At 29.7% G+C, this 27,918-nt stretch overlaps 3 protein-coding genes across 3 annotated transcripts in view; all 3 read left to right on the forward strand.

The window, feature by feature from the left end:
* The first annotated feature begins 7,801 nt into the window (after positions 1-7,801).
* Positions 7,802-27,918, forward strand: part of LOC127281853 (growth factor receptor-bound protein 14-like) — a 438,976-nt gene continuing 418,859 nt past the window's right edge. Inside the window, exons 1-2 of the mRNA XM_051305804.1 lie at positions 7,802-8,002; positions 10,967-11,179. The gene's annotated coding sequence lies outside the window, so the exon portion shown is untranslated. The remainder of the gene's footprint in view (positions 8,003-10,966; positions 11,180-27,918) is intronic.
* On the forward strand, positions 19,436-20,764 carry LOC127281898 (golgin subfamily A member 6-like protein 22). The gene has a single exon (XM_051305873.1). The coding sequence runs from the start codon at positions 19,436-19,438 to the stop codon at positions 20,762-20,764; it is 1,329 nt and encodes a 442-aa protein (XP_051161830.1).
* On the forward strand, positions 20,833-23,916 carry LOC127281899 (uncharacterized). Its single transcript, XM_051305874.1, has one exon. The coding sequence runs from the start codon at positions 20,833-20,835 to the stop codon at positions 23,914-23,916; it is 3,084 nt and encodes a 1,027-aa protein (XP_051161831.1).

The following is a 27,918-nucleotide window of genomic DNA, read 5'->3' on the forward strand; positions in this document are numbered from 1 at the left end:
ATTCAATTTTTCTTAGGCAGACTATTTTATTGCAATTTCTTGCACAAAATACACCTAAAAGTGTAGAAAAAAATTGACAGCCCGATCCGAGTAGAGGAACACCAATTTTATGACCATTAAAGCGATTTTCGTCAAAAAAAAATTTTCAAAAAAATTCAATTTTTCTTAGGCAGACTATTTTATTGCAATTTCTTGCACAAAATACACCTAAAAGTGTAGAAAAAAATTGACAGCCCGATCCGAGTAGAGGAACACCAATTTTATGACCATTAAAGCGATTTTCGTCAAAAAAAAATTTTCAAAAAAATTCAATTTTTCTTAGGCAGACTATTTTATTGCAATTTCTTGCACAAAATACACCTAAAAGTGTAGAAAAAAATTGACAGCCCGATCCGAGTAGAGGAACACCAATTTTATGACCATTAAAGCGATTTTCGTCAAAAAAAAATTTTCAAAAAAATTCAATTTTTCTTAGGCAGACTATTTTATTGCAATTTCTTGCACAAAATACACCTAAAAGTGTAGAAAAAAATTGACAGCCCGATCCGAGTAGAGGAACACCAATTTTATGACCATTAAAGCGATTTTCGTCCAAAAAAATTTTCAAAAAAATTCAATTTTTCTTAGGCAGACTATTTTATTGCAATTTCTTGCACAAAATACACCTAAAAGTGTAGAAAAAAATTGACAGCCCGATCCGAGTAGAGGAACACCAATTTTATGACCATTAAAGCGATTTTCGTCAAAAAAAAATTTTCAAAAAAATTCAATTTTTCTTAGGCAGACTATTTTATTGCAATTTCTTGCACAAAATACACCTAAAAGTGTAGAAAAAAATTGACAGCCCGATCCGAGTAGAGGAACACCAATTTTATGACCATTAAAGCGATTTTCGTCCAAAAAAATTTTCAAAAAAATTCAATTTTTCTTAGGCAGACTATTTTATTGCAATTTCTTGCACAAAATACACCTAAAAGTGTAGAAAAAAATTGACAGCCCGATCCGAGTAGAGGAACACCAATTTTATGACCATTAAAGCGATTTTCGTCAAAAAAAAATTTTCAAAAAAATTCAATTTTTCTTAGGCAGACTATTTTATTGCAATTTCTTGCACAAAATACACCTAAAAGTGTAGAAAAAAATTGACAGCCCGATCCGAGTAGAGGAACACCAATTTTATGACCATTAAAGCGATTTTCGTCAAAAAAAAATTTTCAAAAAAATTCAATTTTTCTTAGGCAGACTATTTTATTGCAATTTCTTGCACAAAATACACCTAAAAGTGTAGAAAAAAATTGACAGCCCGATCCGAGTAGAGGAACACCAATTTTATGACCATTAAAGCGATTTTCGTCAAAAAAAATTTTCAAAAAAATTCAATTTTTCTTAGGCAGACTATTTTATTGCAATTTCTTGCACAAAATACACCTAAAAGTGTAGAAAAAAATTGACAGCCCGATCCGAGTAGAGGAACACCAATTTTATGACCATTAAAGCGATTTTCGTCAAAAAAAATTTTCAAAAAAATTCAATTTTTCTTAGGCAGACTATTTTATTGCAATTTCTTGCACAAAATACACCTAAAAGTGTAGAAAAAAATTGACAGCCCGATCCGAGTAGAGGAACACCAATTTTATGACCATTAAAGCGATTTTCGTCAAAAAAAAATTTTCAAAAAAATTCAATTTTTCTTAGGCAGACTATTTTATTGCAATTTCTTGCACAAAATACACCTAAAAGTGTAGAAAAAAATTGACAGCCCGATCCGAGTAGAGGAACACCAATTTTATGACCATTAAAGCGATTTTCGTCAAAAAAAAATTTTCAAAAAAATTCAATTTTTCTTAGGCAGACTATTTTATTGCAATTTCTTGCACAAAATACACCTAAAAGTGTAGAAAAAAATTGACAGCCCGATCCGAGTAGAGGAACACCAATTTTATGACCATTAAAGCGATTTTCGTCAAAAAAAAATTTTCAAAAAAATTCAATTTTTCTTAGGCAGACTATTTTATTGCAATTTCTTGCACAAAATACACCTAAAAGTGTAGAAAAAAATTGACAGCCCGATCCGAGTAGAGGAACACCAATTTTATGACCATTAAAGCGATTTTCGTCAAAAAAAATTTTCAAAAAAATTCAATTTTTCTTAGGCAGACTATTTTATTGCAATTTCTTGCACAAAATACACCTAAAAGTGTAGAAAAAAATTGACAGCCCGATCCGAGTAGAGGAACACCAATTTTATGACCATTAAAGCGATTTTCGTCAAAAAAAAATTTTCAAAAAAATTCAATTTTTCTTAGGCAGACTATTTTATTGCAATTTCTTGCACAAAATACACCTAAAAGTGTAGAAAAAAATTGACAGCCCGATCCGAGTAGAGGAACACCAATTTTATGACCATTAAAGCGATTTTCGTCAAAAAAAAATTTTCAAAAAAATTCAATTTTTCTTAGGCAGACTATTTTATTGCAATTTCTTGCACAAAATACACCTAAAAGTGTAGAAAAAAATTGACAGCCCGATCCGAGTAGAGGAACACCAATTTTATGACCATTAAAGCGATTTTCGTCAAAAAAAATTTTCAAAAAAATTCAATTTTTCTTAGGCAGACTATTTTATTGCAATTTCTTGCACAAAATACACCTAAAAGTGTAGAAAAAAATTGACAGCCCGATCCGAGTAGAGGAACACCAATTTTATGACCATTAAAGCGATTTTCGTCAAAAAAAATTTTCAAAAAAATTCAATTTTTCTTAGGCAGACTATTTTATTGCAATTTCTTGCACAAAATACACCTAAAAGTGTAGAAAAAAATTGACAGCCCGATCCGAGTAGAGGAACACCAATTTTATGACCATTAAAGCGATTTTCGTCAAAAAAAAATTTTCAAAAAAATTCAATTTTTCTTAGGCAGACTATTTTATTGCAATTTCTTGCACAAAATACACCTAAAAGTGTAGAAAAAAATTGACAGCCCGATCCGAGTAGAGGAACACCAATTTTATGACCATTAAAGCGATTTTCGTCAAAAAAAAATTTTCAAAAAAATTCAATTTTTCTTAGGCAGACTATTTTATTGCAATTTCTTGCACAAAATACACCTAAAAGTGTAGAAAAAAATTGACAGCCCGATCCGAGTAGAGGAACACCAATTTTATGACCATTAAAGCGATTTTCGTCAAAAAAAATTTTGAAAAAAATTCAATTTTTCTTAGGCAGACTATTTTATTGCAATTTCTTGCACAAAATACACCTAAAAGTGTAGAAAAAAATTGACAGCCCGATCCGAGTAGAGGAACACCAATTTTATGACCATTAAAGCGATTTTCGTCAAAAAAAATTTTCAAAAATATTCAATTTTTCTTAGGCAGACTATTTTATTGCAATTTCTTGCACAAAATACACCTAAAAGTGTAGAAAAAAATTGACAGCCCGATCCGAGTAGAGGAACACCAATTTTATGACCATTAAAGCGATTTTCGTCAAAAAAAAATTTTCAAAAAAATTCAATTTTTCTTAGGCAGACTATTTTATTGCAATTTCTTGCACAAAATACACCTAAAAGTGTAGAAAAAAATTGACAGCCCGATCCGAGTAGAGGAACACCAATTTTATGACCATTAAAGCGATTTTCGTCAAAAAAAAATTTTCAAAAAAATTCAATTTTTCTTAGGCAGACTATTTTATTGCAATTTCTTGCACTAAATACACCTAAAAGTGTAGAAAAAAATTGACAGCCCGATCCGAGTAGAGGAACACCAATTTTATGACCATTAAAGCGATTTTCGTCAAAAAAAATTTTCAAAAATAGTCAATTTTTCTTAGGCAGACTATTTTATTGCAATTTCTTGCACAAAATACACCTAAAAGTGTAGAAAAAAATTGACAGCCCGATCCGAGTAGAGGAACACCAATTTTATGACCATTAAAGCGATTTTCGTCAAAAAAAATTTTGAAAAAAATTCAATTTTTCTTAGGCAGACTATTTTATTGCAATTTCTTGCACAAAATACACCTAAAAGTGTAGAAAAAAATTGACAGCCCGATCCGAGTAGAGGAACACCAATTTTATGACCATTAAAGCGATTTTCGTCAAAAAAAATTTTCAAAAATATTCAATTTTTCTTAGGCAGACTATTTTATTGCAATTTCTTGCACAAAATACACCTAAAAGTGTAGAAAAAAATTGACAGCCCGATCCGAGTAGAGGAACATCAATTTTATGACCATTGAAGCGATTTTCGTCAAAAAAAATTTTGAAAAAAATTCAATTTTTCTTAGGCAGACTATTTTATTGCAATTTCTTGCACAAAATACACCTAAAAGTGTAGAAAAAAATTGACAGCCCGATCCGAGTAGAGGAACACCAATTTTATGACCATTAAAGCGATTTTCGTCAAAAAAAATTTTGAAAAAAATTCACTTTTTCTTAGGCAGACTATTTTATTGCAATTTCTTGCACTAAATACACCTAAAAGTGTAGAAAAAAATTGACAGCCCGATCCGAGTAGAGGAACACCAATTTTATGACCATTAAAGCGATTTTCGTCAAAAAAAATTTTCAAAAATAGTCAATTTTTCTTAGGCAGACTATTTTATTGCAATTTCTTGCACAAAATACACCTAAAAGTGTAGAAAAAAATTGACAGCCCGATCCGAGTAGAGGAACATCAATTTTATGACCATTGAAGCGATTTTCGTCAAAAAAAATTTTGAAAAAAATTCAATTTTTCTTGGGCAGACTATTTTATTGCAATTTCTTGCACAAAATACACCTAAAAGTGTAGAAAATAATTGACAGCCCGATCCGAGTAGAGGAACATCAATTTTATGACCATTGAAGCGATTTTCGTCAAAAAAAATTTTCAAAAATAGTCAATTTTTCTTAGGCAGACTATTTTATTGCAATTTCTTGCACAAAATACACCTAAAAGTGTAGAAAAAAATTGACAGCCCGATCCGAGTAGAGGAACATCAATTTTATGACCATTGAAGCGATTTTCGTCAAAAAAAATTTTGAAAAAAATTCAATTTTTCTTAGGCAGACTATTTTATTGCAATTTCTTGCACTAAATACACCTAAAAGTGTAGAAAAAAATTGACAGCCCGATCCGAGTAGAGGAACACCAATTTTATGACCATTAAAGCGATTTTCGTCAAAAAAAATTTTCAAAAATAGTCAATTTTTCTTAGGCAGACTATTTTATTGCAATTTCTTGCACAAAATACACCTAAAAGTGTAGAAAAAAATTGACAGCCCGATCCGAGTAGAGGAACACCAATTTTATGACCATTAAAGCGATTTTCGTCAAAAAAAATTTTCAAAAATAGTCAATTTTTCTTAGGCAGACTATTTTATTGCAATTTCTTGCACAAAATACACCTAAAAGTGTAGAAAAAAATTGACAGCCCGATCCGAGTAGAGGAACACCAATTTTATGACCATTAAAGCGATTTTCGTCAAAAAAAATTTTGAAAAAAATTCAATTTTTCTTAGGCAGACTATTTTATTGCAATTTCTTGCACAAAATACACCTAAAAGTGTAGAAAAAAATTGACAGCCCGATCCGAGTAGAGGAACACCAATTTTATGACCATTAAAGCGATTTTCGTCAAAAAAAATTTTGAAAAAAATTCAATTTTTCTTAGGCAGACTATTTTATTGCAATTTCTTGCACAAAATACACCTAAAAGTGTAGAAAAAAATTGACAGACCGATCCGAGTAGAGGAACATCAATTTTATGACCATTGAAGCGATTTTCGTCAAAAAAAATTTTGAAAAAAATTCAATTTTTCTTAGGCAGACTATTTTATTGCAATTTCTTGCACTAAATACACCTAAAAGTGTAGAAAAAAATTGACAGCCCGATCCGAGTAGAGGAACACCAATTTTATGACCATTAAAGCGATTTTCGTCAAAAAAAATTTTCAAAAATAGTCAATTTTTCTTAGGCAGACTATTTTATTGCAATTTCTTGCACAAAATACACCTAAAAGTGTAGAAAAAAATTGACAGCCCGATCCGAGTAGAGGAACACCAATTTTATGACCATTAAAGCGATTTTCGTCAAAAAAAATTTTGAAAAAAATTCAATTTTTCTTAGGCAGACTATTTTATTGCAATTTCTTGCACAAAATACACCTAAAAGTGTAGAAAAAAATTGACAGCCCGATCCGAGTAGAGGAACACCAATTTTATGACCATTAAAGCGATTTTCGTCAAAAAAAATTTTCAAAAATAGTCAATTTTTCTTAGGCAGACTATTTTATTGCAATTTCTTGCACAAAATACACCTAAAAGTGTAGAAAAAAATTGACAGCCCGATCCGAGTAGAGGAACACCAATTTTATGACCATTAAAGCGATTTTCGTCAAAAAAAATTTTGAAAAAAATTCAATTTTTCTTAGGCAGACTATTTTATTGCAATTTCTTGCACAAAATACACCTAAAAGTGTAGAAAAAAATTGACAGCCCGATCCGAGTAGAGGAACACCAATTTTATGACCATTAAAGCGATTTTCGTCAAAAAAAATTTTCAAAAATAGTCAATTTTTCTTAGGCAGACTATTTTATTGCAATTTCTTGCACAAAATACACCTAAAAGTGTAGAAAAAAATTGACAGCCCGATCCGAGTAGAGGAACATCAATTTTATGACCATTGAAGCGATTTTCGTCAAAAAAAATTTTGAAAAAAATTCAATTTTTCTTAGGCAGACTATTTTATTGCAATTTCTTGCACTAAATACACCTAAAAGTGTAGAAAAAAATTGACAGCCCGATCCGAGTAGAGGAACATCAATTTTATGACCATTGAAGCGATTTTCGTCAAAAAAAATTTTGAAAAAAATTCACTTTTTCTTAGGCAGACTATTTTATTGCAATTTCTTGCACTAAATACACCTAAAAGTGTAGAAAAAAATTGACAGCCCGATCCGAGTAGAGGAACACCAATTTTATGACCATTAAAGCGATTTTCGTCAAAAAAAATTTTCAAAAATAGTCAATTTTTCTTAGGCAGACTATTTTATTGCAATTTCTTGCACAAAATACACCTAAAAGTGTAGAAAAAAATTGACAGCCCGATCCGAGTAGAGGAACATCAATTTTATGACCATTGAAGCGATTTTCGTCAAAAAAAATTTTGAAAAAAATTCAATTTTTCTTGGGCAGACTATTTTATTGCAATTTCTTGCACAAAATACACCTAAAAGTGTAGAAAAAAATTGACACTGCGATTCAAGAAGGGGATGATCCCTATTACTATTTTTTGTTGTGTTTATGCAGTATCTTCGTTTTTAATATTTCTATGACCGTAATGGATGTGAACTTCACCAACCTCGTATTAAATAAAATATGTAGGATAATATATTTTCTTTTTTAATATTTTTTAAAAGTGATATTAAAAAAACCCCCGTCACAGTGTAAGAATAAAAACGATCGTTTAATTTATAAAAGTGAAGTTCAATGTAGAATGATTGAAATTTTTTTTCCCCATTATCAACTTCTTCTATAGAAATATTACAATAATTTTTTTTTCAATTTATCTTTCTAAATATTAAGATAGATTTTTGAAAGGAAGAAGAGAATAAGGAGGAGAAAAAAAAGTCAATTGTTATACACTCGATGTAAGCCTTAAAATGGCATTGATCGAATTCGTTAATGCGGAATGCATGGGTTGTTATCGCCGCGGTTAGGCGTCGCGGCGTACTATATATATATATGTATAAATGTATATAGATTCACGCGGGCTCGCGAGACGTCTCCTCAACGGTGCTCAGTGCATGTTGCGATTTCACAGCGTCACGATCGCACGTGCTTTCATTCAAAACTCTCTTCTATAGCCTGTTTTGTTTACCTTTCTCGCGCTTCAAAACAAACATCGAAACTTGTCCCTTCTTTTTCAAATAAATGTTGAATGAAAAAATTAAATGTAATAGTGTGCTAATTTAAGTGTTGACTCATCGAGATGATAGTGATTTTCTCATTTTTACAAGTAATATTAATATTTGAAAATTTTTTTATTTTAATAATATTTACAGTAAAATTTATTTTTTTATTTATTTATATTTATAGTTTTTATTTTGTATGATTTCACATTAGCTGAAATTTTATTGGTTTTAAAAAATTTGGTTTTTGGTTCCAAAAATGCTATTTTTAAAATTTGAATAAATACAAAACATTTCGTTATTTGTTGTATCAAAAATTTTTTGGTTGGTTTAACAAAATTTTTGTTTTCTGAATTAAAAATTTCAAATGAAATGTAAATATTTTTAATTTTTTTGCCGAGTCATCAAATCTTAAGTAAAATTCGGTTGTGATAATAACAAGTTTTATTTGACAAATTTTAACCGCTTTTTTTTTGTCAAGGCAACATTTTTTTCTCACTACAAAAAAATAGTATTGAATCAAGAAAAATACTTTTCTGTATTTTATTCAATATTTTCTTGATCGAAGAAAATTTTCTTGAATTTAGAAAATTAGTGAATCAAATAAATGATTTTCATGAATCATTTACTTTTTTTTCAGTGTTTTCAGTCGTTTTTATAAAATGTTAGTTTTTTTTATTGTTGTTTTCGTAGTATTTTGAAAATAGTGGAAAAAAGTGTTTGTGCTGTACAAAATCTTCGTTTAAGCAATTTTTAGTGATAAAAAATTTTTTTGCTTGATTGCTTTGCTATATTTTAACCAAAGATTTGGTTTTAGAAAAAATTGTGTTGTTGAAATTTTCAATGTTCCGAACAAAAATATTTGTCAATAAAGACCAATTATTTGGTTAAATACCAGTTATTTGGTTTGGTCTAAACTTTTTACTAGTTTCAATGGTAATTTTAATTTACGATAGTTTGTTTTGTAATCGTTATTTAAAATTTTTGTCTTAATTTGGATAATGGTTTTTCGAATTTCTGGTAGTTTTATTTATACAAAGATGGGAATTTTCATTATGTTGTTTTTAATTATTTGAAAAAAAAAATGATATTCTTTTCCTCTTATGTGACGTATTTTCCAACGATCCTTCATTTAGTGCGATGTCTTTTAACGTGAAAAGCAAATGTTACTGTTTTACTGATAGCTATTTTTATTAGCGTTATCAGATCGCCTAAAGCGTTTTTCAAATTCCAGGGTTTCTATCAAAGGAACCTTGCTTCTCTCTCTCTCTCTCTTTTCATCTTTTTTTATTTCTCTCTCCCTCAGACTTTTTCATTTTTTAATAGCGACCAATTTTAAACTATGCTCGCAGCCCTTATAAATATTCAAGAGAAATGAAATATTAACGAAAACTCATCACGAAAGCATTACTCGTATTCCATAATCGCGAATACTATTTCCGGCATCAAAGTGTTTCAAGGTTTAACGCTGACGAGAATCATGGGATCGCAGATGTTATATGTAGTGATTCAATTATATTTACCTTGCTCACTAATTTCAAACTTTTAAAGGTATTTCAACTGAAGTTTAAATATAATTGTTATTTTCGCATAATAATATGGAAAATATTTTTCAATATTCATTTAAATACACGTCAGTTCTAACAGTATATTTAATAAATTTAATTATGGAAAAATATTTTTCAAAATTCTTTACATTCTACTTGATTGAAATTAGATTTGTGTAATTTCATATTATTAAAAAACAATTTTCTTTTTTTTTGAATATTTCAAATATTCATATAATTATATTTCAACTTTAGTTAAAATGTTTTTGAAATTTTCTTTTTTGATTTTTGCTGAATATTATTTTTTTTTTTTGCTCTCTATATAAAAAGCACTCGACTCTTGTACTTTTTTTTTCCTAAAGGAAGGAAGTGTTGGAATCAAGAGCTTCTCGATCAGACTTCTTGATTGCGCTAATTATTGATTTTTTTTTGTGTAATAAGTAATTAGCAGTACGTATCTTAATCACAGAAACTGATAAATTATTTTAAATTACTATATAACTTTTTAATTATAGAATTATTGTAAAAAAAAAAAATTACTTATTCTTTGATTACATATATTGAGTTAATTTTTTGACGCTGCAAAAATTAGTAATAAATTAAGTTAATGACGAATTACTAAAGCAACGAGAAAGATAACCTTTTTGACTTACATTCACTTGTTTAGACTAAGAATATATTATGCATAAAAAATTCTAATCAAATGATCGACAAGAAGTGATTGATAATTTTTTTCATTTACTCTTACAAATTTCAATTGGCCTTCAATTTTTTATAAAATTTTCGAAAAAATAAATAAATTTTTTAATTTATTAAAATTTATTGAAAATTGGAAACGAAGGAAAGGACATGTCCAAAAAAAATAAAAAGATATTCCTTTTGAGATTGCGTCTCATTTTTTTGGAAGATTTCGAATTTTAGATGAGCAATATAGTTTAAATTTGGAAGCTAAAGAAACTTTCTTATTTTTCTTGCAGAAGGTTTTTATTCTATTTTGAGGTAGCCAACTTGAATACAGATTTTTGTCCACGTGTTTCGCGTTCCGAATTGGATTCTTCTTTAAAAGCGTTTGCTATTTTTCTAGTTTTTTTTTTTTTCTTTTTCGTTTTTCTTTTCTCCTCTACCCTTCTGGTGTCCCGTAAATTATAGTTTCGCGCGGGCTCAAACTTTTCGTGTCATTAACTTGGAAAAAAAAGGAAGTTCCCTTTGCACATAGGATGTAATGCTAAAGTTGTTTCTCCCAAGTCTTTCACCAAAAAAATAGAAAAATACGAAAAAAAAGGGAAAATTAAATTGCGACAAGTTTTCCTATTCCTCTCACGTATTTCTTACCTCATCGCTTTGTTTATACGTTGATCACTTATTCAATTGTTGTCGTGACACTAATCGTTATTAATCAATAATTTAAAAAAAACTGATAATTTTATTGTATTAAAAAATGAAAATTTTGGTTTGACAAAATTCACTTAATTTTTAGAAAAAATTCTTAATGGAAATTGTAATAATAATAGTAATTAATTTCAGCTCATATGAAATAGAAAGAAAACACTATCAATGAGTGACAAATGCTTTTGAAAAAATAATTAAATTTTTTCGCTCATTTACGAGCTTGTGATAATAAAAAAAAAAGTGCTGTGGCTAATGATGTTGTAAAACAAGATGTGGAGAGCTGTCAGTATTTTTTTATCCTGCTTCCCTCAGGAAATCGTAAAGGGATGACGCTAATGAGCAAATAAGGTATACTATTGTTTTTTTTTTTTTTTAATTACAATACATAATTTTCTATGTATCTTCTATATCTTTTCTTTGTTCCTTTTTTTTATTATTATTATTATCTTTTGAAGCTAAACTTGTTATTTCTATAATGCGCAACGTCACAAAAGATATATATCTTATTTCATTTTTGATATGTGAAGAAAAATAATTCTTTAAAATATCAAATATATTTTTTTTTTTATTAAATTGAAAAAAAAATTTATTAATATTCAAAAATATTGATGTACCCTTTTTTTCCCTTTTATATATTTATAAGAATTATTTTTCGTCGTCTATCTTTTATTATGAAATATATTTATATATTTTTCATCATTCATTTCCGAAACATTTTCCCAAGTTTTCTGCTCTTATTGTTGCATTGCAATTTCTCTTACAATGGGACAAAATACTCTCTTTATAAAAGCTGTTTCATTGCGAATTTATACAAATGAAAGAGCTCGCCTTGTTATATAAGAGATTTTAATTTGTTCTCCGTCACTTCTGTAATTTTTCCCTCCTCCCCCCATTGAAATTCTCTTTTAAAGAGTTAAATTAATTTTGATATTTTAATATTATAATATTAATATATATGATTGTGTATTTTTTTTTTGTTTAAAAAAAACTTGGCAATATTGGGAGAAAATAAAAAATGAGATTTGGTTCTCTAATGTAGAATGTTTAAAAAAAAAAGTTATAAAAATGACAAAATTATATTTTATTTGGCTCTCGTGAATTGCAAAAAATTCTTTAGTTTCAACAATTTCAATAAACTTTGCGGGGTTGTAGCACAGTTAGTGGTCTCTGAATATATATATCTGTGAAAGGCAATATTTCTGAATTTCGCGCATGAACACGAATTCGCTTGTGGCTCGTAAACAAGCGTGTTCTACAAGAAAAAGTGTCCTGTTTGCATATATATATATGCTATATAAAACAAGGTTCAATCAATCACAGTTTCCTTGGAATTAAAAATTGAACTTATTTCTAATCTTAATCTTCTAATTTAATTATTTTTATTCCGCCGTAAAAAGGTACTATTTTATTTTTTCCCATTGCTAAGAATTTTTAAATAAATGAAATGAAAAGAAAATTTATTTTATTCAAATAATCAAATATTAATGACAAATAATTTGACTATCAAATATTTACTTGAACCAAATAATTTTCAAAATCATATTGAATTAAATAAATTATTTGAACTAATAATTTTTGTATTTGAAATAAATACCATTTATTTGACTTATAATAATTATTTGATTTAAATAAATATTTATTTGATGTCAAGTAATTGAATATTTGAATCAAATAAATTTTTTTTTCATTGTACAAAAATACTATTTAGTTTTATTGTCATGGTAATTTATTTTTTATGTAAACAATTCTATTTTCAACAAATATTTACAAAAATTGGTATTTTAAAACGATGGTAGTTTTGGTAAAAAAATTTTTTCTTTGTTCTGAGTTTCTAATAGAATATTTAAAATAATACATATATGTATCTAATATATATAGTTATAGTTGCGACAGGTTCTTCATAATTTCATAAATTAAGATCGCAAATAGTTAATGATAAGATATTTGGATAGAAAGGTTTACAGTTGAATAACTTCCTAGATGAATTTGAATATGCAAAGCCGTCAATTGTCGATAGGAAACTTTGTTAATGAGTTTGGTTCACTAGTGTGCAAACACTACAGATTGAGGTTCTTACTTGATAATGAGTTGTTCGCATTGTTATTTAATTTTTAACATATGATTCAATTATTTTTCATTTTTTTATATATCGAAGAAATTGGTAGGTAAGATTTTATTTTTTCTCCAAGTTTTTCAATATATAGTTTCTATAAATATATCATTTTTCCGTCTATTGATTTCTTTATTTCGAGAATATAATATTAAATAGAGAATATTTATTATAAATAAAGTGCAGGTGAACTTATAAAATAAATTGCGATCGAAAGATCTATAATCTAGCAACCGTTTCTGCAATGGGATTTATATGCAATGGCAATTTATAATTAAAATACAGGTTAATACAATTTCATTTGTATGGAACATATTTTTTTAAATGTGAAAAAAGTTCTTTTTTTTTGCATAAAAGTTTCAAAAATTACATTCATGTTAAATGCGGTATTATCAATTAAAACAATCCTTTTGTTGCAAGTTTGATGAAACGTCTCGATACATTATTTCGAGTTTCAGATCGTAGTCGGAACCGAAATAATTGATAGAATTAATAACGAGAAACTGTCAGGTCTTGTCAGTATTCCTCTCTCTCTCTCTCTCGATATATATGTAACCCCTCTTTCTTCCATTTCCATCAACTGGCTTTCCAGTTCACTTTCGTAAAAATTTTATGTTAGTTTCTTTTTTGGTTTTTTCTCTATTAGCATTTATTCTTGACTTTTAAAGAAAGTTTTTCCAATAGCTTGACAATTTTCTTCATTTTTTTTCCCTTCCTTATTTCATTCCTTTAAAAAAACTTGAAACACCGTATCGTATTTCAAGGGAAAGAAAAAAAAAAAAATTCTCAAAAAGCCCTCGTCCCTTATAGAAATATTAAAACCATTCATATGAAACGAAGGCAGTAAATCCAAAATCGTATAAACTTGGTCTAATGTATTTTTTATTTCCAACTTTTATTGAAATAATAATTTACATATATTTTATCTTTCTATTTCCGAATAATGTATTACGTGCATTACATGGAAGAAAAAAAATTTTTTTTTTTCCTAATTTATATATTGATCTCTTTTTTTCAATTTATTTTTATTGTAAAATTATTTTGGAAATAATTTTTGGTGGTGTTCAATTAGAAATTTGTCAATTAAAATGTTAATTAATACAAATTTATTGATTTTCCGTCTGACTGCTCTGCGTGTATTGTCTGATATATGTAGGACTTCCTTTATACTGCTTTTATCTTTCAAAACCCCTCACGCAATTGCCACAAAACACGGTACTTGTTTTTTCTTTATCAGTCTTGGGTCTTTTTTTTTATTATTATTAAAATAATTTAGATTATGCAGTTTTCTTGGAATGTCTATCGTTCATGGGAAAAATTTATTAACCTTTCAGTAAAATAATAACGATTACACGAAAAAATAATAATAATAATAATTTGTTTGAATTAAAATTTTTTAATAAAATTTTATTGTTGATATTTTTATATTTTGAAAATTCCAATTAGATGTCAAATGATGAATTATGGAGGCAATGTAAAAATTTTCTTGAATTTCAAATTTTTATACATGCAGATAGATGAACTTGATTGGTATTGAAACGAGTTTTTTTTTTTTTTTTTAATTTCGAAAAAGGATCCTTTACTTTCCCATCTCGTATAGAATCTTATAAATATTGCATAAACATAAAATTGCATAAATAATGTTTAAAAATCAATAATTGTATTTTACAAACATGAATATTAGATGTCAGAATTTTTTTCTTTAAAACAAAATACATTTCAATTTATTAAAATTAAATTTATATTTTTTTTTAAATGTATAAAATTTTTTTATTTTTGAGAAAAAAAATTTATTTTTTCATATCCTTTTATACTTATATGTCACTTGAATTGAACAAGAACATGGAATAATTTAATTAATATCCGCGAAAATTTCAATGTTGCCTCGGGGGAGGTCAGCTTTATATTACTCTTTGGGTTAGTTAACTTTCCTCTCTGGGATTATTAAATTGAACATCATTCAACAACCATAATCAGCATTAATATTCGTAATTAGTGTCTATCTTTCCTATAATTATGCTGATTATTTATCGCTATTTTTAAACCAGTTTTTCTATTTTTATCACTAAATTTCAGAGTAAAAAAAACAAATGTTTTTAAAGTGAAAAAATTTTTGTAAATATTTTTCTAATATTTGTAATTGTATTTATAAATTTAGAATACACTGAAAAAAAAATTTATTTGATTCAAATACTCGATTACTTGACTATTATCAAATAAATATTTATTTGTATCAAATAATTATTATTTGAGTCAATTAAATGGTATTTGTTTCAAGTACAGAAATTATTGGTTCAAATACAATTTATTTAATTCAAATAAAAATTATTTGGTTCAAATAAATATTTATTTGATAATACTCAAGTAATCGAGTCTTTGAATCAAATAAATTTTTTTTTCAGTGTAGGAATTCATTTATTTTTCCAAATTCGATTTTTTCTTTTCTTAAAAAAAATCTTCATTACCGCAACAGCATCTTAATTGACAGATTAAATTTACCCTGTTCTACCTCCAAAATTTACATAAATAAATAATGGAAATCAATGTTGTTTCTATGCAGGAAATATTTGCATTTTGGAATTTCTTGAAATTTATATAACATTTAAAAGACAAAGAGTTTTAAAATTTTGAGATCTTTCTTTGACAACGTTAGGTTTTTATTGTCATGTCAATAAAATGGAATAAATTTTTTTTTCTACTATATATATATATATAGCCACAAAAGCTGGTTTAGTTTACGGTTGTTGATTCTAGTCTAGGGGAACTAAAACGCACGATGGTTTACGGCAGTTGATTCTGTCAGAAGTTATTTTATATCTCGAGTAACAAAAGTGTAAAGCCACCGCGCGCAAGCATTACGGGATGGTAATTTAAAGCTTCACTGTTATCTTACGCTATCTCAGAATTAGTGTCATTCAACGGTGAGTTAGTTTACACCTGCGACATGGTGAATATACGAGCTCATGTGACTTTTGTTTCGTAAATGCACAACCCCCTTCATGAAAGTATATAAGGACAAATCTTCAATCTTGATTGCCTTCAAGCGAAAACTCTCCCTTGAGCTTCATAACAACCTCTCTGGTCACTCTCATTCTAGACATATTCCCTCTTTTCCTTCTCCATAGGAATTGTGAATTTTGCATTATTCAACAAAACTCGAATAACATGTATACGTCGAATTCTTCCTTCTCTCTCTCTCTCTTTTTTTCTTTTTTCAAAATGAAATGCAAACTTCTTGAAATAAACGATAATATAACATTTTATGTATAGGAGATAATTAAATCGAGGGAAATATTTTAATTCACTTTGTCAATTTTCAGTCGATAATAATTTCCTATAAAAATCATTAATTCGGATTTTTTTAAAAGTATTTTATTAGAAATAATTATTTTGAATTTTTGAATTAAAATTTTAGATTGTCTTTTTATACGAATTTTTACATAAAATTTTTAGCTACCGAATTTTTCTTTGGCAAAATTTTTTACATATTTTATAGTCATTTAATTTACATGAATTTTTATTTCAGAAAATTTTAATTTAACAGAATTGTTATTCAATTGAATTTTCCGTGATTCTAATTTTTAAATGACGGAAATTCCAATTGACCGAATTTTGAATTGTCAGAATTTTAATTTCTTTGAATTTTAATTTGTCTGAATTTTTAAGACGCCGAATTTTCAGTCGTCCGAAATTATAAATGGTCAAACAAAAAATCGACAAAAAGATTGCGGCGGAATTTTTTAAAATTGACCAATTATAAATTATCAAGAAAATCGTGATTGGTCAATTTTGAAAAATTGCGCCGAAATCTTTCTGTCGATTATTAGTTCGGTCATTTGTAATTTCGGACAAATGAAAATTTGGACAAATTAAAATTCGGACAAATTAAAATTCGGCGAATCGAAATTTCTGTCATTTTATAAATTTTGATTGAATAAAAAATCTGTTAAATTAAATTAAAGATTCTGCCAGAAAGAAATTTGTCAGTCGATAATAATTTCCTATAAAAATCATTAGTACGGATTTTTTTAAAGTATTTTATTAGAAATAATTATTTTGAAACGAATTTTTGAATTAAAATTTTAGATTGTCTTTTTATACGAATTTTTACTGAAAATTTTTAGCTACCGAATTTTTCTTTGGCAAAATTTTTATTTTATAGTAATTTAATTTACATGAATTTTTATTTCAGAAAATTTTAATTTAACAGAATTGTTATTCAATTGAATTTTCCGTGATTCTAATTTTTTTGGACGGAAATTCCAATTGACCGAATTTTGAATTGTCAGAATTTTAATTTGTCCGAATTTTTAAGACGCCGAATTTTCAGTCGTCCGAAATTACAAATGATCAAACAAAAAATCTCCAAAAAGATTGCGGCGGAATTTTTTAAAATTGACCAATTATAAATTATCAAGTAAATCGTGATTGGTCAATTTTGAAAAATTGCGCCGAAATCTTTCTGTCGATTGTTAGTTCGCTCATTTGTAATTTCGGACAAATGAAAATTTGGACAAATTATATTTCGTAAAGATAAAAATTCGGACAAATTATAATTCGTTGAATCGAAATTTCTGTCATTTTATAAATTTTGATTGAATAAAAAATCTGTTAAATTAAATTAAAGATTTTGCCAGAAAAAAATTTGTCAACTAAATATTTTGTTAAGTAAAAATTTCTATAAGAAATTCTGTCAAATTTTATTGGTATTAAATAATTTTTTATTTGAATTAAATAAATTGTATTTGAATCAAATAATTTTTTTTTTACTACAATTTAGAAAAGTTTCAGTTGTTGGTAGTTTTAATAAATATTTAAACAGTGATAGTTTTTAATTAATGGTAGTTTTTTTATGGTTTTTGGTAGAGTTTGAATTTTTAATGAATAAAAAAGAAAAAATAAAATTCTTCGTGATTAAAATTTTATTCACCGTCATTTTATGAGCGAGAAAGTCAAATGCAAATGTATGATTTATATTCTAAGTGACTACCCGACCCGCGAGGGAGGAATGGATCCAAGAAAAAGAAAAAGAAAAAGAAAATGCTGAACAAAATGTTAGATGGAACCTTGTATGGACTATAAAGTACAGGTGGAAAGTCTTTGACTATCTTTCGTCTTTAGCGTCCAACAATGCGCTCTTTTGAAATGTTGATACAATTGGAACGTCAAAACTTTATGGGAAATGTGATTTGAAATATCAAAAGGGAAAAAGTCGAAGGAATATAGAAAACTTTTTGATTAAACTTTAACACTGAGAAAACGAAAATTATTTTTGTTTTTTTTGTGTGTTTTAATTTGGAAGTTTTTTATTTTTATGATTTTCTATTTTTAAAATTAGAAAATTCAAAATAAAAACTAATATTTAGAATATTTGACTATAACCTTTTTTTTAAAAAATTAATTTAGTGTATAGGAATTTTTAAAATTCATTCCTCTCACGAAAATTCCTCAGACGAGTTTTTCTATTGTAGAATAAAGTTGTAGTTCGAAATTTATGCACAACGCTTATACCTCATGACTGGTTCTTCAGAGAAATCAATATGTCATACATCATTATTGGCATTTTTTATATCCCGTTCATCGTTTGACTTGGAATTTAGAAATTTCGCAATAGTCTTCATGGTATTGTGATATTAATTCAAAAATATGAAATATTTTTTATATTTTTTTTAAAATTATTATTATAATTAAATTATGAGAGATATTTTTTGAAATATTACGTTCAAAAGGTATACGGATTGTTTTTTGAATATATTTTTTATATATTCGTACATATTGTTTGAAACAATCGCTATTCTTTAATGAATAGAGAGAATATTGACAGTTTATAGAAGCTAACGATGTTGATAGAAAACAAAAATACAATGAACGCGTTTGATCACTGACAGAGGAAAAAACATAGCCAATTTTTAATTAAAAAGTATCAATAAATTTGTATACACGTGAAATATGTTTGTTACTTTTTAAGAAATATATAAAGCTTATATACAAAAGAGAATTGATCCTATTTTTGACAATTTTCACACAATTTTCAAAAGGGAAAAAAATGTACAGTTTTTTTTTAATTGTTTATTTTTTTTTTTTTATTAATTAAGAAATTCTTTTTTAAAATTTTCAAAACAATAAACCCGGAAAATTTTTCATTCTAACCAGAATGTATATCATGTGTTATACAAGCACGTCTTCTTCTAACAAGAAAACTTTCTTTATCAGGCTTCCGTTTCCGGTGCTGTTTGATAGTACACGTGTTTACGCGGTTGCATTGATTTTTTGAATTTTTTCGAGGGTTATTGTGAAGGGAGGGAGAGTGAGTAGTGAAAAAAGTGTGTAGTAGTGTATGAAGTGTATATGGTAAAAAATATTTGGGAGTGAGTGGTTGCTGAATCGAGAAAAAGGTAAAAGTGTGAAAGTGGTAAAAGGGTGAGGTTAGAAAGTGTGAGTGGGACAGGAGATTGAGAGAAAAGGAGAAAGAAAGTAGGTGGGTAAAGTAGGAGATGTCGTTGTTCGTGACTCCGCCTAGAAAAGAAAGAGGGCAGATAGAGTCGGTTGCGTCGCAGAGAACGGAGACGGGGAGCGAGAAGGCAAGTGTGGGAAGTGAGAGGGAAAGTGTAGTGAGTAAGGGGGGAGCAGAAAGCGAAGCCGGCAGTGATATCGCTGTGTTAGATTCTCCAAAGGCGAGAAAGAAAGACACGCAGCAAAAGGCGGATCGAGAGAAAGAAAAAGAAGGAAAGGACACAAGGGGTAGAAAGACGAATAAGGAAAAAAAGGAGAGGGGGGTAAGCTTTGCGTCGGTGGTGATGATGGACGGTTTTGTCAGGAAAGGGGATAAAGAAAAGCAAGAGACAGGTAAAAAAGAAAAGAAAATGGAAGCAGAGGAAGAAGAAAAGCAGGAAGAGGGGGGTTTTGGAAAGATTTTCGAGATGTTGAAGAAAATGGGGGAAGAGTCAAGAAAAGGATTAGAAGATATGCGAAAGGAATTAAGTGAGAGTAGGAAAATAGATGAAGATAGAAACACCAAAATGGATAAGAAAATGGAAGGGGTCTTAGTGGAAATGGCAAAGATAAGGGAAATGTGGACACGGTATGAGGAAGAATGGAGGAAAGAAAAAGATAATGTATGGAAAAAATTGAGTAGTTTGGAAAAAGGGATTAGTGATAAAGAGGAAGAAAGGAAGGAAGATGTAAGAAGAATAGAGGAAAGAATTGAAGGACTAGAGGGCCTAGAGAAAAGAATGGAAAGTTTAGAGAAGAGGGGAGAAGTTGAGAACGTGGATGGGGTGATAGAATTAAAGATGGAGGTAAAAGAGCTCAGAAGAGAGATGGAGTTCATGGAGAGAGAAAGAAGGAAGAAGAACATCTTGGTAAAAGGAGCAAAGGCAGATAGAAAAAAGGGGAGAGAGAGGGTAGAAAGAGTGCTAGAAGAGATAGGGGTAAAAGTGAATATAAGGGAGGTAAAGCCTGTGGGTAGGGAGGATGAGGAGGGAAGGGTTGGAATGTGGCTGGTAGAATTGGGAAGCGAGGAGGAAAAGCAAGAGATCATGAGAGCAAAAAGTAAATTAAGGGGGACGGAAGTAAGAATTGATGAAGATAGGACGAGGAGAGAAAGATGGATTAATAAGGTATTATTAGGGAAGGCTTGGGAGGAGAGAAGAAAGGGGAACGCAGTAAGGTGGGGAAGGGAATGTTTATGGATTCAGGGAAGAAAATGGATAGTAAAGGAGGGGACAGAAGAGGTGGTAGAAGACGGAGGGGAAGGGGGGTTTGGAAGAGAGAGACAAGAGAGGGAAAGGAAGGAGGGAATAAACCGGGAGGATGCAAATTAATTTTCTGGAATGTTTCGGGTTTAAATAATAAGGAGGAGGGTTTCTGGAGGGATTTGGGAAAATGGGATATGTTATTTCTGAGTGAAACATGGGTAGAAAAGAAGGAATGGGAAACAATAAGGAGAAGATTGCCGAAAGGATACAAATGGTTAATGCAGGAAGCGAAAAGGGATCATGTGAGAGGTAGGAGCTCTGGAGGCATGATATCAGGAGTAAGGAATAACATCAAGGAGATCGGGACGGGAGAGGAATGGAGAAGGGAGGATAGTATGGTAAGAAGAATTGAAGTGGGAAAGCAGAAGGTAAATGTGGTAGGGATTTATAGAAGAAGGGGGGATAGTAAGGGATGGAGGATAGTAGAGGAATGGATGGAAAAAGGGAAAGAAGAGTTAACCATAATAGGGGGGGATTTCAATGCATGGACGGGGGAGTTAGGGGGGGATCATTGGAACAGTGAAAAGGAGAAATACGAAAGGAGATCAAAACATAAGGAGGTGGATAAAGAGGGTAGAAAGATGTTGGGTATAATAGGGGAGGGGGGTTGGACAATTTGTAATGGTTGTACGAAGGGGGATATGGAAGGAGAGATTACGTTTATGGGAAAAGGACAGACGGTGATAGATTATGTGATAGCGGACGAGAAGACAAAAGAAATAATAAAGAGTGTAGAAGTAGGAGATGAAGCAGATTCTGGACATTTCCCGCTAATAGTTGAAATCGAAGGGCAAGGGAGAAGAGTAGAGAAGAAAAGGACAGGAGTAAATAAGAGGGATAAAATGGGAAAGTGGGATATATCGGAACTAACGGAGTTTGAAGGGAGAGTTAAAGAAAAAAGTAGGGAATTTGGGAAAGGAGGAGAAGTGAATGAGAGATGGGAGAGATTAAAGAGGGTAATTGGGGAGGTCAAAAGAGAAATGGTGAAGGAAAGGGAAGGAAAGGTAGAAACTAAAAGGGGTTGGTGGGATGAAGAGTGTGAAAAAAGTAGGATAAAGTTAAGGGGTTGTATAAAGAGGTGGAGAAAAGGGGAAATGAAGAAGGAAGATTATAATAGGGAACATAAAGAGCACGGAAAATTGGTGAGGAAGAAAAGAGAAGAAGGAAGGGAAAGGTACATAAAGGAGGTTGAAAAGGCAATAGAAGAGGGTAGGGAATGGGAAGTGATCAACAGAGAAAGAAGGAAGGGAAAAGAGATTAATAAGGAAATTAGCATAGAGGATTGGACGAAATATTTTCAGGGATTAAGCGGGGGGATGGGATATAAAATAAGAGGGGAAGGAAGGAGAAGAGAGGTAGAAATGGAGCAGGAGGAGATAAGTCGAGAGGAGGTGAACGAGGCGATAAATAGGATAAAAAGGAATAAGGCAGCAGGAGAAGACGGAATGGAGGGGGAGAGCTTAAAATATGGGGGAGAAGGGGTTAGAGAGGAGATGTGGAAAATCATAAATTTAGTATGGAATGGGGAAGGATGGCCAGAAACGTGGAAGACAGGGTTGGTAGCACCGATCTTAAAAAAAGGAGAAGGGAAAAGGGTAGAAGATTATAGGGGGGTGACGTTGATGCCAGTTGGTTATAAGGTATATGCAGAAGTAGTCAGGAAGAGGCTAGAGGAAAAAGTAGAGGAGCTGGAATGCATACCACATAATCAAACTGGTTTCAGAAAGGAAATGGGGACGATGGACAATATATACGTCCTGAATTACATAGTAAATAGGAATTTGGGAAGAAGTAATGGGAAGTTGGTGGCTACTTTCGTGGATTTGAAAGCGGCATTTCCATCGGTGAATAGGGGGATTTTATGGAAGGTTTTAAAGGAGAGGGGAATAGAGGATGGATTGATAGAAAGAATAAAGCAGTTGTACGAGGACACCAAGGAAAGGGTGAAAATTGGGAATAGGTTGGGGAGGGAATTTTGGCTGGGTAGAGGGTTGAGACAGGGCTGCCCCCTGAGTCCAATACTGTTCAATATGTTGATTGCGGATCTGGAAGAGAGAATGAGGAAGAGAGGTAAAGGGGGGGTTATACTAAGGAATGGAAGAATATATACGCTGGCGTATGCGGATGATGTGGTTTTGATGGCGGAAGATGAGAATGGAATGAAATTGTTGATGAATGAATTTGAGAAATATGTGAGGGAGAAAGACTTAAGAGTGAATGTGGAGAAAACGAAAGTGTTGAGATTTAGGAAAAAGAAGGATAAAGAAGAGATGGAATGGAAGATGAATGGGAAATGTGTGGAAGAGGTGAATGAGTTTTGTTACTTGGGGTATTGGTTTATGTATAGTGGAAAGCAGGATTTGAATGTGGCACAAAGAGTGGAAAAAGGGGGGAAAGCAATGGGTCAAGTATGGGGAATTGGAAAAAGGAGGTTTGAGGATGACTGGAGGAAAAGAGTGTGGCTGTTTGATGCGTTGGTATGGTCGATAGTGAGTTATGGAGTGGAAATATGGGGGTGGAATGAAATCGGGAAGTTGGAAAGTATGCATGAGAGATATTTGAGATGGACGATGGGGGTGGATTGGAACTGCCCGGGGTATATGTTGAGAGAGGAAATGGGTAGGGAAAAAATGGTGACGAGGCAGAGAAGGAGGGCGAGAAATTTCGAACAAAAATTGGAACAGGGAAAGGGAAGTAAAATAGCGCAAACATGCTGGGGATTAATTAGAGAGGGTGAGAGGGGGTGTAAAAGATGGGAAAAAGGAAGAAAGGATGCGATACAAGAGGGGAGAGAAAATATGGGAAGGGGGAGGGATTTAATCGAGGCATGGGGGTGGAGAGATAGAGAGGAAAGGTGGAAAAGGATCAGGGAATCAAAGTACAATAAATGGTACAAATTTATCAAAAGGGAGGAAATGCCGAAATACTTGGGTAGAAGATTAAGGTACGAAAGGTGGAGTAGGGTATGTAGGTTTAGAATGGGTGAAGGTATGAGAGAATGTAAGTATTGGTTGGAAGAGGATGAAAGGAAATGTAGAGTATGTGAGTTTGAATGTGAAGATTGGGAACATGTGCTGGATAGATGTAATGGATGTATGGATGGGGAAAAAAGTGTTATGGAAAGAGTGATTTGGATATTGGATGAGAATGGTCAGGGCGAAAGATGGATGAATGAGCTGGAAGATTTGAGGAAAAAGAGGACAGAGGGGTTAATTTAAGATCGTATCCGTGGGGAGGGTTAGTAAAAAAGTAATTTTGAGGATGCCAAAAAGGGCACAAAAGTACTGGAAGCGGAAGCCCTGGCACTGGTTGGCAAGGCACGAAAAAGTTTTTTTTTTTAGTTTGTAAAAATAGGTAGTTATAAGTTAGGTAGTTTTAAGTTGCGTTAGTTTTAAGTCAAAATGTATTTGTAGGTTAAGATTGTATGGTTGGGAGTCTCGAACCCTGTATAAAGCAGGGAGAGTAAATAAAGATAAAAAAAAACTTTCTTTATCAGATCACATGGACTCACATTTATTAAAAACTTGGTATCCAGAGAACGCTTTAGAAAATTTATTTGATAAATTTTTATTAAAGTGAATATAAACTCATATTTTCTAAAAAAAATTACTCTCCATATAAGCATTTCTGTTGCATGTACAACATTTATATTATCATCGCCATAATGCTATGTTCGTGATATAACTCGTATATAATTTTATTTAATTAGTTTCGGAAAATTTTATTTTAAAATTACATTTACAAACAAGGGTATAGTTTTAGTGGTAGTATCAAAAAGTTTTCCGATATCAAATAAATAATTAGAATTATTTGTTTTGAATTTTTTTTTTCTGAATTTAATTTCAAATTTTTTTTTAAAAATTGTGCAATGAAGTTCTTCTTTTACAGTCTTATTTCAATTTACGTTTGAATTACCTCCTTTCAAAACTCTCACGTATATAGATGTACAAGAGGGAAAATCTGAGTAGGATTTGAAATTCCATATGAATTGTATTAATAACGGCATCCCCCTTAAATCTTGTACTTTCTATAGACAAAAACACCTGAGGTAATCCGTTTACTAACGACACAAATAAATTTATAACATTGTAGTCGACATGCTATAGATGTATAGAAATCTTTGTGAATTCAGTAATTTTATCGTCTTAACCAAATCCTATTTGTCCCTATATAATTGAAACGTGTCGTCGCAGTAAAGATTATTATGTTCCCTGCGTTTGCACTCGATGTATTTTCTACAGAAATTCTGAATAGATTACAAAGACATATAATAACTGAAAACAATTAGATTTTTCTAAAGTTTTTAAAGTTATTTTAAAAATATTTCGATTTTTTAAAATTATTCACATTTTGTAGAAGTTAATTTAGATTTTTTTTTTAGAATTTTTCTTTTTTTAATCTTTATCTAACTTTTACCGTATTAAAAAAAAATGTAGCACGTTGGATTATCGCCACGCTGTTGAGTTTATATATATATATATTTTCTTGGGAAAAAATATATATAGATAAACTTTATTGAATATCAGTCTTTTTTTTTAAATGAAAAATGGTAAAACAAATAAAAGAAAATTATTTTTTATTATTGGTTTATATTGTGAGTTTTCTGTGACTGCAAGAGACATGCTTCATTGCTTTTTCAATATATCTCAAGTGCTGAAGTTATTCGGAAAATAAGTATATATATATAAAAAGCTTCTTTTGTCTTCATCTTATTAGCTTATATATATATATATAGGTATTGAAATAAAATAAATCAACGAAATAGATATTTTCCGTCAAAATAAGATTTTCTATTTATTACAGATTTGTGGAAGAATCATAAAATTGAAAAATTGATGTTTAACTTCTTTTTTAAAGGTATTATATCCATAAAGAAAATTACAATAATACAATTCTTCAGTATTATTATTTCTCTTTTTGTATAATTGTTTCTGAAAAAAATTTATTTGATTCAAATAATCGGTTAGTACACACCCAAAAAAAGTAATCTTAAATTTAGAGAAAAATTCCTCTTCTAAAATCCTTTGAATATTTCCTCTTAAAATACGAATATTCCATTTGACTGTAGAATATTTTTATTCTTTGTTGTAATGGAACAATGACAAAAGGAGTACTTTTGCATTTTCCTCTTCAATTACGATTTTCCTGTTTAAATTTAGTATATTTGAAAAAAGGAAAAGTTACATTCTTTTCTTGTTTGACATTTGCGCTTTTGTTTTTCGAAATTGTCAATTTTCGTATTTTGTCATAATAGTGTTGTGTTATAAATCGAAAGACCAAAATGGAAAAGAGACTCGAAGATTTACTAAATGATTTAAATCTGGGTGGATATATTGAATGGAGGTATAAATACAGAAAATATAACCTCTCTATGAATCTTCATTTCTTACTAATTTTCTTAAATATTTGCGTCGAACTATTTTGATATTTGCAACTGGCTATAGCATTTTTTTATTATTATTGTAATTAAATCTAATGTATTGATGCTCAGCAAAAAGCAAGAGATTTTTTTCAGAAATGTTTAATTAAAAACCAATATTTCATTCTTTATTCATTCATAATTTACCTTTTTTGAATGTAAATAATAATTAAATCTTATTAAATATTTATTATATTATTCAAATTTTAAAAAAATATTAGTTCTCTTGACATTAATAACACTAGGAATTTTTTTTGTTGAGGTTTTGATATCAACATTTAATTCAATGTGTCAAAACTGTACTTTATTATCAATACATAACCATTATTGTCTAATAACACAGGCACACAAAAAGTAAAATGTGGTTTGGCCGAGACACTACACTAGTCTATTTTCATGTATTTTTTCACGCTGAATCCGAATCCGAAGTCAGAATTATCAGATTGGCTTTTATTTTTGAGATAAACTCAAAAAACTGCTCAGAAAGAAAAATAAAATCAAAAAGTTAAAAAATTTTTGAATGTCACTGCGATAGTGTAATTCCATGTATTTTTTGTCGCTGAATCCGAATCCAAAGTCAGAATTGTCAGATTCGCTCAAATTTTTGAGATAATTGCAAAAAAACGCAAGTAACAAAAAACTAAAAATACTCAAAATCAGTTTTTTTGAATTATCTTCAAAATTTGAGCCAATCTGTCAATTCTGACTTCGAATTCGGATTCAGCGTGAAAAAATATATGAAAATGCACTATCGTAGTGTTTCGGCAACAAAAAATTTCTTTGAGCTAAAATCGCCAAAAACTGATAAAAATTCTGAATTAGGGGCACAGATAATTTTTTTGCCGAAACACTACGATAGTGCATTTTCATGTATTTTTTCACGCTGAATCCAAATTCGAAGTCAGAATTGATAGATTGGCTCAAATTTTGAAGATAATTTCAAAAAACTGATTTTGAGTATTTTGAGTTTTTTGTTACTTGCGTTTTTTTTGCAATTAACTCAAAAAATTGAGCGAATCTAACAATTCTGACTTTGGATTCGGATTCAGCGACAAAAAATACATGGAATTACACTATCGCAGTGACATTCAAAATTTTTTTTAACTTTTTGATTTTATTTTTCTTTCTGAGCAGTTTTTTGATTTTATCTCAAAAATAAAAGCCAATCTGATAATTCTGACTTCGGATTCGGATTCAGCGTGAAAAAATACATGGAAATAGACTAGTGTAGTGTCTCGGCCAAACAGCTTTTTATTTTTTGTGTGCCTGTGTAATTTATTCAAAACCTGTGTATTACGGTTATTTTCAACTTGTCAAAATATTAGAATATTATTCTTCCTTTAAGAGGATTTCTTCGAGAGGAAAATCCTTCTAAATTAAGATTATTACTTTTGATACCAAAAGTTAAGAGGAAAATATACATTACATTTAGAGGAATCCTCTAGAATGAAGATTACTTTTTTTTAAGGTGGCATAAAGAAAATTACAATAATACAATTCTTCAGTATTATTATTTCTCTTTTTGTATGTAGTAGAAAAAAATTTATTTGATTCAAATAATCGGTTAGTGTAATATCAAATAAATATTTTTTCAGTTTTTTCAAATTGTGGAATAGTTTATTTATTTTTTTTTTTTTTAAATGGATTTTTAATTTCTTTTGAAATTTAAAAATTTGTTAAAACAGTATCTCTGGTTTTACTTGCGTGTCCATTTACAATTATATGATTGGCCTTCCCCCTCATATAGCTTGGAGCTTACAGCTCAGAGCTTGAATTTAGCATGTATACGCCGGTGTATTTT

This window comes from Leptopilina boulardi, unplaced genomic scaffold (assembly GCF_019393585.1).
Source record: "Leptopilina boulardi isolate dan_hultmark-lab unplaced genomic scaffold, ZJU_Lbou_2.1 LbouV2_278, whole genome shotgun sequence".
Taxonomy (NCBI): domain Eukaryota; kingdom Metazoa; phylum Arthropoda; class Insecta; order Hymenoptera; family Figitidae; genus Leptopilina; species Leptopilina boulardi.

What these genes read in the sequence shown, in the direction of transcription:
- LOC127281899 (XM_051305874.1), top strand. Translation starts at nt 20,833, where the DNA reads ATGTTATTTCTGAGTGAAACATGGGTAGAAAAGAAGGAATGGGAAACA.
- LOC127281898 (XM_051305873.1), top strand. Translation starts at nt 19,436, where the DNA reads ATGTCGTTGTTCGTGACTCCGCCTAGAAAAGAAAGAGGGCAGATAGAG.